The sequence below is a fragment of the Anopheles coustani genome, chromosome 3 (genome assembly GCF_943734705.1).
Source record: "Anopheles coustani chromosome 3, idAnoCousDA_361_x.2, whole genome shotgun sequence".
NCBI lineage: Eukaryota > Metazoa > Arthropoda > Insecta > Diptera > Culicidae > Anopheles > Anopheles coustani.
The window spans coordinates 96,514,936-96,526,042 of NC_071288.1; the positions used below are offsets into that span (position 1 = coordinate 96,514,936).

The 11,107-nt window shown below is 50.9% G+C and overlaps 1 protein-coding gene across 1 annotated transcript; it reads right to left on the bottom strand.

The window, feature by feature from the left end:
* Nucleotides 1–83: 83 nt before the first annotated feature.
* LOC131270443 (uncharacterized) lies at nucleotides 84–10,867 on the bottom strand. The gene is made up of 9 exons (XM_058272430.1): nucleotides 10,622–10,867; nucleotides 10,014–10,215; nucleotides 8,642–9,366; nucleotides 5,598–8,030; nucleotides 4,457–5,538; nucleotides 2,922–3,572; nucleotides 2,571–2,873; nucleotides 522–2,508; nucleotides 84–455 (listed from the first exon to the last, which is right to left on the bottom strand). Exons 1-9 carry the CDS (start codon nucleotides 10,772–10,774, stop codon nucleotides 429–431), a joined length of 7,563 nt encoding a protein of 2,520 aa, XP_058128413.1. The 5' UTR covers nucleotides 10,775–10,867; the 3' UTR covers nucleotides 84–428.
* Nucleotides 10,868–11,107: the final 240 nt, after the last annotated feature.

Below are 11,107 nucleotides of genomic sequence, written 5' to 3' on the forward strand. Positions count from 1 at the left end.
CATGTTTTCTTACCGACCTCGCACTGAATACAACAAACTTTCGGTGATAAAAACAAGACTTTCAACAACCGGCCCGTGAGATAATCATTGAATATATTATGCTTCGTGTTGTATGGACTTGGTTGCCGCTACAGTTATGAGTAAGTATGGAGAAAGTGAGTTTGCACACTCGCGTGAGTTAATGCTACCGTCCCTCCAACGAGCTACTTTTCCCTAGAGAGAGCAGGTGAGAGAGAGAGAGAAAATGCGACGATCATGGGGGGTGTGTCTATTTAAGGTACCGATGTGTACGGCATGTTGATTGCATTTTGTTGTTTGTCTATTTTGCAAATGGATAAATGTTGGCAATGCTTCCAGCGATGATGATTCCATGATTCCATGATGATGTAATACTTCCGGTAAAGTGGTGGGATCCGTCGGAAAGTCATTCAGTAGTAGGAGGATGCTTGTTGTTCCTTGAAAGAGGGGAAAAGAATAACGTCAGCATCATCAATTTTAAAACATGGTTCGCTTCGATTTACCTCCGTGTGTTCTAAATGCTCATCGGCAACCTCCTCCGATTGCCAGTTGTTGTTGATGTTATTCCCGTTGTTGCCTCCACCACTAGCAGCGCCGGATGTCGACGCGCTTTGGCCACCGGCAGCAGCGGCAGCAGCTGGTAGAGAATGCAACTGTTGTTGCTGTTGCTGAGAGCTTCCAGAGCCCATCCTCGATATGCCACTGTTGGCCGCTGCGGAAGCGCTACTTCCAGTCGATGCCATCATCGGTTGCTCATCGTCTGGCTGTGGCGTCGTGATCGGTTTCTTCTGCACCACCACCGTCCATCGATCGTCAAACGTTGAGGCTAATTCCACCGGATGACCCGCCGTATGTTGCTCAACAAGAGACTGACCCATCGGAAGGGTGCCGCCACTAGTGGAACTCGTACTTGCAACCGATGAAATCACTCGCGATCCCTGTGCCAACCGCTGCTGACTGCCGGTAGAACTGTCTAGATCGCAAACCTGATCCGCTTCGGCCAGATCGTACGTTGTCGAAGCGTATCCGTTCGACACGGAACTCGAGCTAACCACGGCCACGGCCGACTCCTGCGGACGGTGGTCAACGATGAACGGGTTTCCATCGGGGATGCTTCTTATCAAAACACTCCCACCACCACCACTACCACTTGCACGTCTTCCACCTCCAACGCCACTTCCGGAAGGTGCGGTATAACTTCCTTCATAAGAAATGACACCACCAACAGCGGATGAACTGTTCGCCTCAGACTGGACTGATCCACCTCCCGTTATGGGTCCCGATGCTTCGATGGCGTCCTCTTCCTCTTCGGCCTCACCCTCCACCGCAGACGAACGTAACAGAATGTTGTTGAGGAAATTTTCCAGGTTCGAAATAAACTCATCCTTATCCGTACGATTCCAGCTTTCCAGGTGCCGCAAGAAATCCTCCCGGCTTAACACACTCTCACTACCACCAGCAGTAACACTTATTGCTTGCTGACCATTGTCACTTTGAGTGGACAAAAATGATGCAGCTGCCAGCAGTGAATTCGCAGCCGTCGACGACGATGCGGTGACTCCCGACGGCGGCGCCCGTGAAGATTGCTGCTGCGGTGGTCCATGATGGTGATGATAGTGATGTTGGTGGTGATGATGATGGTGTACCCCTCCTACTCTTCCTTCATGGCCGTAATCCGCATCGTTGACGCTTCCACCGGCGGCGGCGTGATTACAAATAACTCCCGCAATCTTGAACAGCACCGAATCGTTTATATAATCCACCGAGTTGATCACCGCCACAATGTCTCCCATGATGATGTTGATGATTTCCGAGTTGGCCACCGCCAGTGGAACGAGCTGTTCTTGATTGGACGCCCGATTCGGGCCCGTTCCGGCAACCTGTGGTGCTCCATTCGAAGTGGATTGAGTCGACAGCTCACCGGAAGGTTGTTGGAGATTTCCCCCAGCCGATGAAGACTCTGCTGGTGCTGCTGAGGGGAAGTGATACAGATGATGTTGTTGCTGTTGCTGCTGTTGCTGCTGCTGTTGTTGTTGCTGCTGTTGACGAAGATTTGTATAGTTTTGAACGACCTCCAACTCGACGGCCAAATCAACGTTTCTTCCTTCATGCGACGCCGACGCGTTGTGTCCATCCAAGCGTCCCGTTCCTTCCACCCCATCTCCCATCGAAGCACATTCGTCCACCACGACACCAGCACCAACACCGGTCGCAACAGCATCGCCCAAACTGGTGCCCGATGAAGTGAGCAGATTATTGCTGCCCACATTGTTAACGTGGTTCTCTTCCTGCAGCGTCGATTCGATGTATCGATTGTACAGTTCCTGAATCGACTGTAGTGTCCTCTGACGTAGCGGATCAGAAGAGATCAGCTGCAGCTCGCGGAACAGCTGAATCAGAAAGTGCGGCCGGGACTCGTTGGCTGTGATCAGGTTCTTCACCTCCTGGTAGACGTTCTCTTTCAGCGCCTCGAATAGTTTGGACGTCGACCTAGCGGTAGGAAATAATCGGTAATTAAATCAACCCCACACGACTGGCGATCGAAAACTTACTTGGAATCGTGCTGATAAGTACAGGCCGATGCTAAATTCATATCACCACCGCCAGACACGTAGCATCCGCTGCTTCCTTCACCTCCCGCACCGGCATCCCGACAGGATCGTAGCGAAAGTGGATACTTCTTGTGCCCACTCGCCTTCGGATGAGTTTTATTAGCCAGCCCAAGGTTTATTGGGTTCGTGTGAAACTGCAGCTCACCCAGGTCGAGCGAGTTCGACTGGTTTAGTGGTGTGTGATGTGATTGTTGTGGTGGATGCCCGGAAGACGGAAGTGTTTCCGCTCCACCCACCAACACACTCGACGGCCCGGCCTGGGAAGTAGAAGGGAATTGCTGGTGTTGCTGCTGTTGCTGTTGCTGCTGGTGAAGGGACTGTATGGGTTGTTGGTGTTGGTACGATTGATGTGACTGCGATGACATCGGTGGTCCCGATCCCACAACCTGCTGCTGATGAGAAACCGGATTGTGATGGTGTTGTTGGTGCTGCTGGGTTTCAAACGGTTGCTGTGTGGAAATCAACCCAGGAGGAACTTGATGCAAATGGCTTTGCGAATGCTGCTGCTGCTGCTGGTGATGATGTTGGCACTCATCTATCACTTGATTCTGTTGTTGCTGCTGCTGCTGCTGCTGATAACCCATCAACTGCTGAGAAGGACCGGCCGCCCCCATGTCCACATTGTTGCTCTGGTTCGCCGTATTGCTTAGCGAATTGTTGCGTGTAATGTTGATCGACTGCTGGTATTTGTTGCTCTGATTATTCATATACTGATTTGAAGCATTACTATTATTTCGCTGCAATTGGTTGTTGATCGTGTTGCACTGGCCACTGCCGCCTCCGGATCCTCCGGATACACCACCGCCCGCTCCACTGCCACCGGCGATCGCAGATCCTCCTCCACCACCACCACCACCTGCAGCACCACTACCACCACTGTACGAACCGGACTCTTCATTACTTTTGCAACTGTTGCTCGATAGGAGATTTTGTCTTGAATAGCTAAAACGAGAATAAAACAAAAGGAGATTAATTTCATGAACAGACGGTTAAGCCAACAACTATTTAATCATGATGATCATAACTCTCACACATGATGTTTGTTAGAACGGCATTGATGTGCTGTTATGATAGTTTAAATTACATCGCTCCCTTGTCGTAGTCGAGGTTTTGCAAATGGATGAATACGATTTTTAATGAGATTCCAATATTCTTCTACTACGTCCACACACGGTTTCAAATGTGTTTTGTTGGCTACAAAACATTGCAATACAAAACTAAAAAAAGCATCGCAGTAAAACATTGAAACTCAACAAGCGTACACAAACACCACTTACCATGGTTGGTGTCAAAACAGGTTCCAGCAGAACTACTAACTCTGCCACTGAATCTATGCCCTATCCTGCGGAGGAGCACAGTCGTCCCAAGAGGGAGACCAGGCAAGCCGATCAGCTACGACTAGGCAAGGGACAGGGGGGGTATACGATGGAATCGTTTTTGGTAGGATATGGAGGGAAAGGATCACTTTGGAAAACTATGAGTCGAAGGCGGCCATGCCAAGCCCGGAACAACAACAACAACACTACACAACACATCTACTCAACATCATCACCAACAACATATGTATGTCTGTGATTAGGGAAAATAACTGTAAGGCCAACTACGATCAATTGGACAAAAAAAAAGAAACTCTATGAACTGTTGGCCTTCTACGAACTAAACAGTTACGTATTCAATCTACCTCTAGTACGAGTAATTATGAACAGAAAGTGTAATGTAACGGTAAAACAATATGAAAGAGACAATCTTGGTACAAAACAGTGGTTTTCAATAGACTCTCCTTCCATCCCCACCTCCACTTCTCCCCCGCCGCTGGTGGTAGTTACCTTCGGAAGTTATCCCAATAATTATTGGCCCTCACTCCCGGCAGCACCTGATTGTTGAGAGCTTGCGTTTGCTGCTGCTGCTGGGAGGAAGAATCTTGCTGCTGCTGCTGCTGCGGCTGGCCGTACAGATTGTTTTGCTGCGTCGAATGATGATGTTGCTGTTGCTGCTGGTGTTGCATATTGTTCACGGCAGCGGCATTGGCATTGTTGGAGAGATTGTTGTTCACGTTGTTGTTTAGGTTGTTAAAGTTTTGCCCGAAGCGTGTCGATTGCGGCGGAAGCATGGTGGTGGCCGGAGTCGGTGTGGTCGGTTGCGAGCTTTGCGAGCAGAGATTGTTGATCATGTTGGGTGCACCAGCGGTTCCCAGCGATTGGTGATGGTGTGACAGTGGTGCACCGTATTCGCTCACCAAACCCGGCCCGGAAGTCTCGTTTGCGTTGGTGGCTGAAGCGGAAGTGTTAAGCACATTGTTGTTCGCCATGCCCTGCCCCACTTGACCATCATCGTACAGTGCATTGTTAAGTGTGTTTATGTTAAGCGGACGCACACTGCTACGAAACGAGCGACCACTAGGTGGCAGGCCGATTTGGGAAAGGTTAGTATTGTTACGCTGTATCTGCTGGTTTACCGCACCGCACTGGCCACCTGAAGGTTGAACCGTGCCGGCTGTGGTCGCCAGTAGCTGCGGTGACAGCATCGAGTGAGCGGCAAGCGGACTGTACGGCGCTTGTTGGATATGGTGGCTAAATGCTTGGATAGCAAGCTGCGATGCTTGTTGCTGAAGCAAAGCACCGGAGGAAGGGCCGTGGGATGTGGGAAGGACCTGCGGATTTTGCGGATAGTGGGTGTAGGGAGAGATTTGTGGCTGCTGCTGCTGCTGCTGGCTGTGGTGCGACGACATCATCGGTTGCTCGGAACGTGCCCTTGCATACATGCTGCTGCTGCCTGCAGGGGCCGCATTCGACATGTTCATGTTCGAGCCATTGTTGGGCGGTGTAGACTCGGCCCGAATCAGTGAGGCGCCCACGTGTCCTTCCTGAAGCAACAGGCTGCTGTTTGTACCAAGTATCCTCTCCTGGAGCTGGAGAAAGCAGCACATTAGTCGCGATAGATCTAAACTCACTTTGATCGTCAACTTACCAATAGCACCGCGTTGTTGAGATTGTTAATTTCACGCTGCTGAATCCATAGCAATTGATTGCACTGCGTAATGGAGTTCATGAGCATCTGCTGCGTTTGCATGATGTGCTGGAAAACGATTGGATCGGGCGGTGTGTTCGGGGTAGTGGCATGCGGGGGCAACAAATTGGCAGCCACTCCATACGGTCCTCCGCCGGTACTCCAGCTGCTACCGTAAGCACCACCGCCGTACCCTCCTCCGGCGGCGTGGTGATGGTGCGAAAGATCATGCATGCCACCACCATACATCGGATGTCCGTAGTGTGGACTGTGAGGTCCGGTATTGGAACTGGACATGCCTGCTCCGGTACTCGGACCAAACACTGGCCACGGTGAGGTGTGGTCCCGCATACCACCGGCCGCTGCGGCCGACGACGACGCGCCTACTGCTGCCGCGCCCTCTCCATCGACATCCACACTTCCACCGGCGCCCCCTCCGCCACGCTTCGAACGGTATCGATCGGCGGCCGTGTTACGATTGCAAATGTCCGGCATCGGTGGAGGGAAGCTGCGCGTACTGCTCGACTGATAGCTGGCCGATTCCAGCTGTGCTTGGGCGAAAATGTCCGACGTGACACCCGAGTCGGCCGAGTTCGTCTTCGAGTCATTCGTTGCGTTACTACCGGCCGTATTGTTCTGCAGTGATCCGCTGATGGCGGAAGGGGCTGGAGGGGGTGGTATGAGCGGGTGGATCATGGGTGTTCCACGGTGGAGCGAACCTCGATCACCGCCGCTACACGAATCCACCGAAGAGGACACCACAGACGACGGGCCAAGTGGTGCCGCTTTCACCGCACCGGCTTCCGAGCCGCCAACTTCCGGATCATCCGGCACATCAACCCCCGCGGAAGATCGTGCGAATTCGGCATTCTTCTTGATACTCTGAGTCATCTTTTCGATTCGTTCCAACTCACGCCGTTTGTTCTCCAGCTCAGCCTTCAGCTCCATCTGCTGCCGTTCCTTCGGTCCTAACGAAGATCCCCTTGCACCGCTTGGACCCGCCGCTAGCGACACAAACGATGCCACGTGATTGGTTAGCTTTTCACTCGTTTGTGCCTGCTGCTGCAGTTCCACCACATTGTTCCTTCGCTTTTGTAAATCGTTTCTAGCATGCTTCAAACGATCCCTTTCGACGGCGATCGACTTGGCCTGTTCGCGCAAATCGTGCGTCATCGCCTGGAGGGCCGCTACGCGTTTGTTCAACTGCTCGCGCTCCTGGTTGGACATATCATTGTTTCCGAAGTCCGCTTCGGCGGACGAATTTGGTATGGTGGTGCCATTCGGTAGCAATGTTATCGGCGCGGAACTCATCGAACGCGAGCGGCTCCGTCGCTGCCGATGCTGCATAACGATCGCGGCTGCTGCCAATCCACCGGCATCGCGCTCATCCTCAGGTTCATCCTCCTCCGGGTCATCTTCCGGAGCGTCCTCTTCTTCCTCCTCTTCGTCCTCCTCGTCGATCGATTCTTGGCCCGTTTTCTGCTCAATCAACTTCACCGTATCCATCATCTCCTTCAACCGACGCAGCTGCGATTTCATCGCATTGATCTCGTTGATCTTCTCGCTCAGCATGTCCGCCGTACCGGTGAGGACGGCCGATTCCTCCTCATTGAGTGGCCCATCTTCGTCCTCATCGTCCTCGTCATGGACGTGTTCGCCGCCCATCGCCACATGTCCATTGCCATTTCTCAACCCATCCACCAGCGGCCGATGTTGCGAAGTCACTTTCGAAGTCGCATTGGACGAACCACCGGAAACTTCCACCAAACCGGTGGCAGTGGCCCCAACCAACCCGTTGAGGAACGTTTTCGTCGCATTCCGTGCATCGGCAGCCGAGGCCGGGGCGTGCGTAAGCTCGATCGGTACCGAGCGCGAATGCTCGCCCGTCTCAACTCCACCCTCAAACTGGCGACTCGCGTCCACGTTCATGTTTTGCAGCTCCGACACCAGGTTGTGCATTTGGCTTCTTTTATCACGCAGTTCCTGAAACTTTTGCTGCAGCATAGCCTGATCGGCCATCACATCCTCGTTGTCACCTCCAAGCATGTTGCTCAGTTCCTGCTGGTTTTGAATGAACGTCGAAAGGACGCGCATCCGCTCCATGATGCTGCCGATACCGTCCTGAACCTGCTCGACCGTCTGGAACGACTCCACGGGCGGTGCCACGTTGGCCACGTGCTGCTGCCGAATCGATTCCATCTCCTGCAGCTGCTGGCGAGCCGCCTGCTGCAATCGAAGCAGATGCGCCTGCTGTTCCTTCAATGCTTGCATATTTTTCGACTGCGTTTCCATACGATAGCGTAGCTCGTCAGCCGAAGCCGATGGTGGGACCGGTGTCGTCGATTGATTCGTGCTGATGCTTTGCACGGACTGTGGCCGAGGACCACCGTTCAGCTGGAAGAGCAAAGATGATTGATTAGATTCGAGAATAAAACATAACACTCACATCAAGAACATCGACGGTAAGTAAGGACGAGAATTGTTACAATGCTAAGCTGGCGAAACCGTATCGCTTCGTGCGCAGAATATTAACTAAGCAAGCGTTATGTTTGCAACAAGCAAAATTGAATCTTATAATGATGTACAATGCACGATGGTATTAAGTATAAAAAGATTAAAGTTGTTTGTCGTTTAAGTAACATGGAAGATGCATCGCGTATCTAAATCGGTCGAGTCAAAAGCGTTCCCAGGTGCTGCTGGTACGCTCTTGTGAAAAATACGCCACTAATCGCACGGCATTTCAAGTGAAAACCATCTGGAAAAGCTTCACATTTGTCATACACATTGGCAAGAAAACACACCATGCAACAAAACCTCTTGAAAACAATCACACAGCCAAACACGGCACGGACATCTTTCAACGCACCTCCGTATCGGAGTGCCGCACGTCCTCCAGGGTGGCGGAATTAATCGGCACAAAGTAACAATCCTCGTCACCCATACTCAATGCGTTTCCTCGATCTCACTCCTCTCGCGATGTGTGTGTTCTTTAGACTTTCACTCACGTTATCGATCTGCACCGATGAGATCAGGTTTGTGGTCAGCTTGATGTACTCCTGGATCTGGTTCAAGGTGTCCTCGACCGTACTCACAACACTGCCACCACTATTAGCGGTGCTGAAAGGTTGTGCAGCGTTAAATGATGAAACCGCGCCGTAACGGGATCCAGAAGAAGTAGACGGAACGGCAGCAGCAAGCAAATGATTTTGCTGTTGTAGCTGTTGATGCTGATTCGAGTTCTTATTCAAATTCAGCTGATTCTGGGATGCACCGTCTGGCACGCGATAGCTCAATGGTGAAGAAGTCGACCGGGAATGGCCAGCCTGTGCCTGCTGGTGTTGCAGCAAAAGTAAGGGATTCAAAATATGCTGCTGTTGCTGTTGTTGCTGCTTCGGTATAACACCGGTAGTGTTAACTGCATCGGAAGTTCCGCCGGTTCCGCCGTGTGTTTGATGTGGATTACTATTTCCCGCGCTGTTATGCAACAAATTGTTAATGCTCCAATTGTAGGTGCCAGTGTTGGTAGAACCTGCCGCTGCTCCCCCGGAAGCTCCTTCGCTTAGACGGAAAGTCTGTTGAAGGGTTGAATTCGGTGTCGTAGGAATAACGACTCCCACGGTTGTATTATGTGGTTCGTTTTGCTCTCCACTAGCACCTTCGTTCAACAGGTTTCTTCTTACGATAGGCCGCACTGGTATGTACCGGCTGTTATCTTGCAGTGAGAGATTATCTACAAGGTCATAAGAAAACAATAATTAGTCAACATGCTACATTCAAACCATATTGGCGGGCGGTGTGGTTTGAATTTAATATAATACAGAATTATTTAAAAGTAACCTGGTACTGGTTTATCAAAAGAACCATACACGATTGCTTATCTGCGTTTTACGCGTCCTTGAAGTCAAAACTGGGAACCAACATGAGGGTGCTATATCTTCCCCCTTTCCATACACTCGTGCACCCGCATTTCTTGAGCGAATTTTACCCACAACGGGGGCCACGAACTCGGCCGCATGCACACCTTGACGCAAGCGGTGGCGCTAAATTTAGAACATAAACGCCGCTTTGGCGATCTGCTACGTAGAGCAAATAGAAAAGTGTGCTCGTATCTCAAGGTAAGTACGAACGTGTTGTCCATTTCCCGCAGGAGGATCTCGACCATCCTACGCCGTTGTCGTCATCGGCCAGGTGTATTTTTCGATGTCGAAAAACATCGTCCCACTGGATAGGAATGTATAATGGTTCTGTTTTGCACTCCGGTTATGGTTGGTTTTGCTTTTTCGCAATGCAGTATCTCTTTAGAAGAGTGTTTGTAATGCGTCTGCAACATTCTGTAGAATCTCAATCTTTTAACAGATCACCACCTCCATGACTCACCGATTTCGTAACAGGTGCCTTCGCCCGGAGTACGATTGTTGCGCGGTTTGAGCAGAATATTCTGCCCTTGTTGCTGCTGTCCACTAGTAGATGGCTGAGTACTGGTGTAATGCTGCTGCTGCTGCTGCTGCTGCTGTTGAGGCGGATGGTTGTTCTGCACCACCGACGTAGCACCGGAAACGGTCGCCCAATCGACGAGTACCTTTAGGAGAAAAAACACTGTCACTGCCGCGATAAAACAATCAACCACACTGCCGGTGATGGTCATTGGCAGTATTATCTCGATGGATGCTGTGCATGAACACCGTCGCGGGTGCTCGACTTCGACACGACTGATCGGGTCGGTGTTCACGGAAAAGAGCTCATCCGTTCTAAATTTAAACCAAAGGACTGCCACACAGTCGTTGCCACAAATGCCGTGTGCGCATTCGTGAGTTTCACGCTATCCCATCTTTGCTTGGGATCAGAGTTTGCCTAGGATTTCGTAGGTAAAAGGCCGTTTCGCCGAATGTAAACAAACCACCGTCAAACGTAGTCGATTTGTTTTGCCCATCGTATCGTCTCTTTCCTTTCATTGCTGTTCATTGCACCGTCTCTTTCTTGCTTACATTTAGCTGCTGCTGGAGATCCCTTCGTGTCGGGGCAACCATTTCTTGCGGAACCGAATTTTTCTTCGACGATTTCGACTTCGGTTTGGTGCCCGTCTGCCGGTTGTTGTTATTTGCATTGTTGTTCTGATTGTTACTCGAGCCCGGTGCCATCTTCCTTCCGGTGTGAAATGAGTCGCGGGCAGAGACGTAGAATATGTGTCTGCAGCAGTCCTACAACACTACAGCAAAACCCACAACACACAGGAAGACATCTTTGGTGGGCAGCAACAACTTGAACCAGACGAACACAAAATACTACTCTTTGCAAACGATTTTATGATGAACAAACACTACAAGGACTACAATGCGACTGTTTTCCTGTACTTCCAACCAAATTTATAGAAATATGAAACCCAATTTCTTCACTTTTTGGGCTACTTCGACGATTGCTACACCACATCGATCGACTAAAAGTCTTCTTTGCTACAAAAGGCTAGTAGAGAC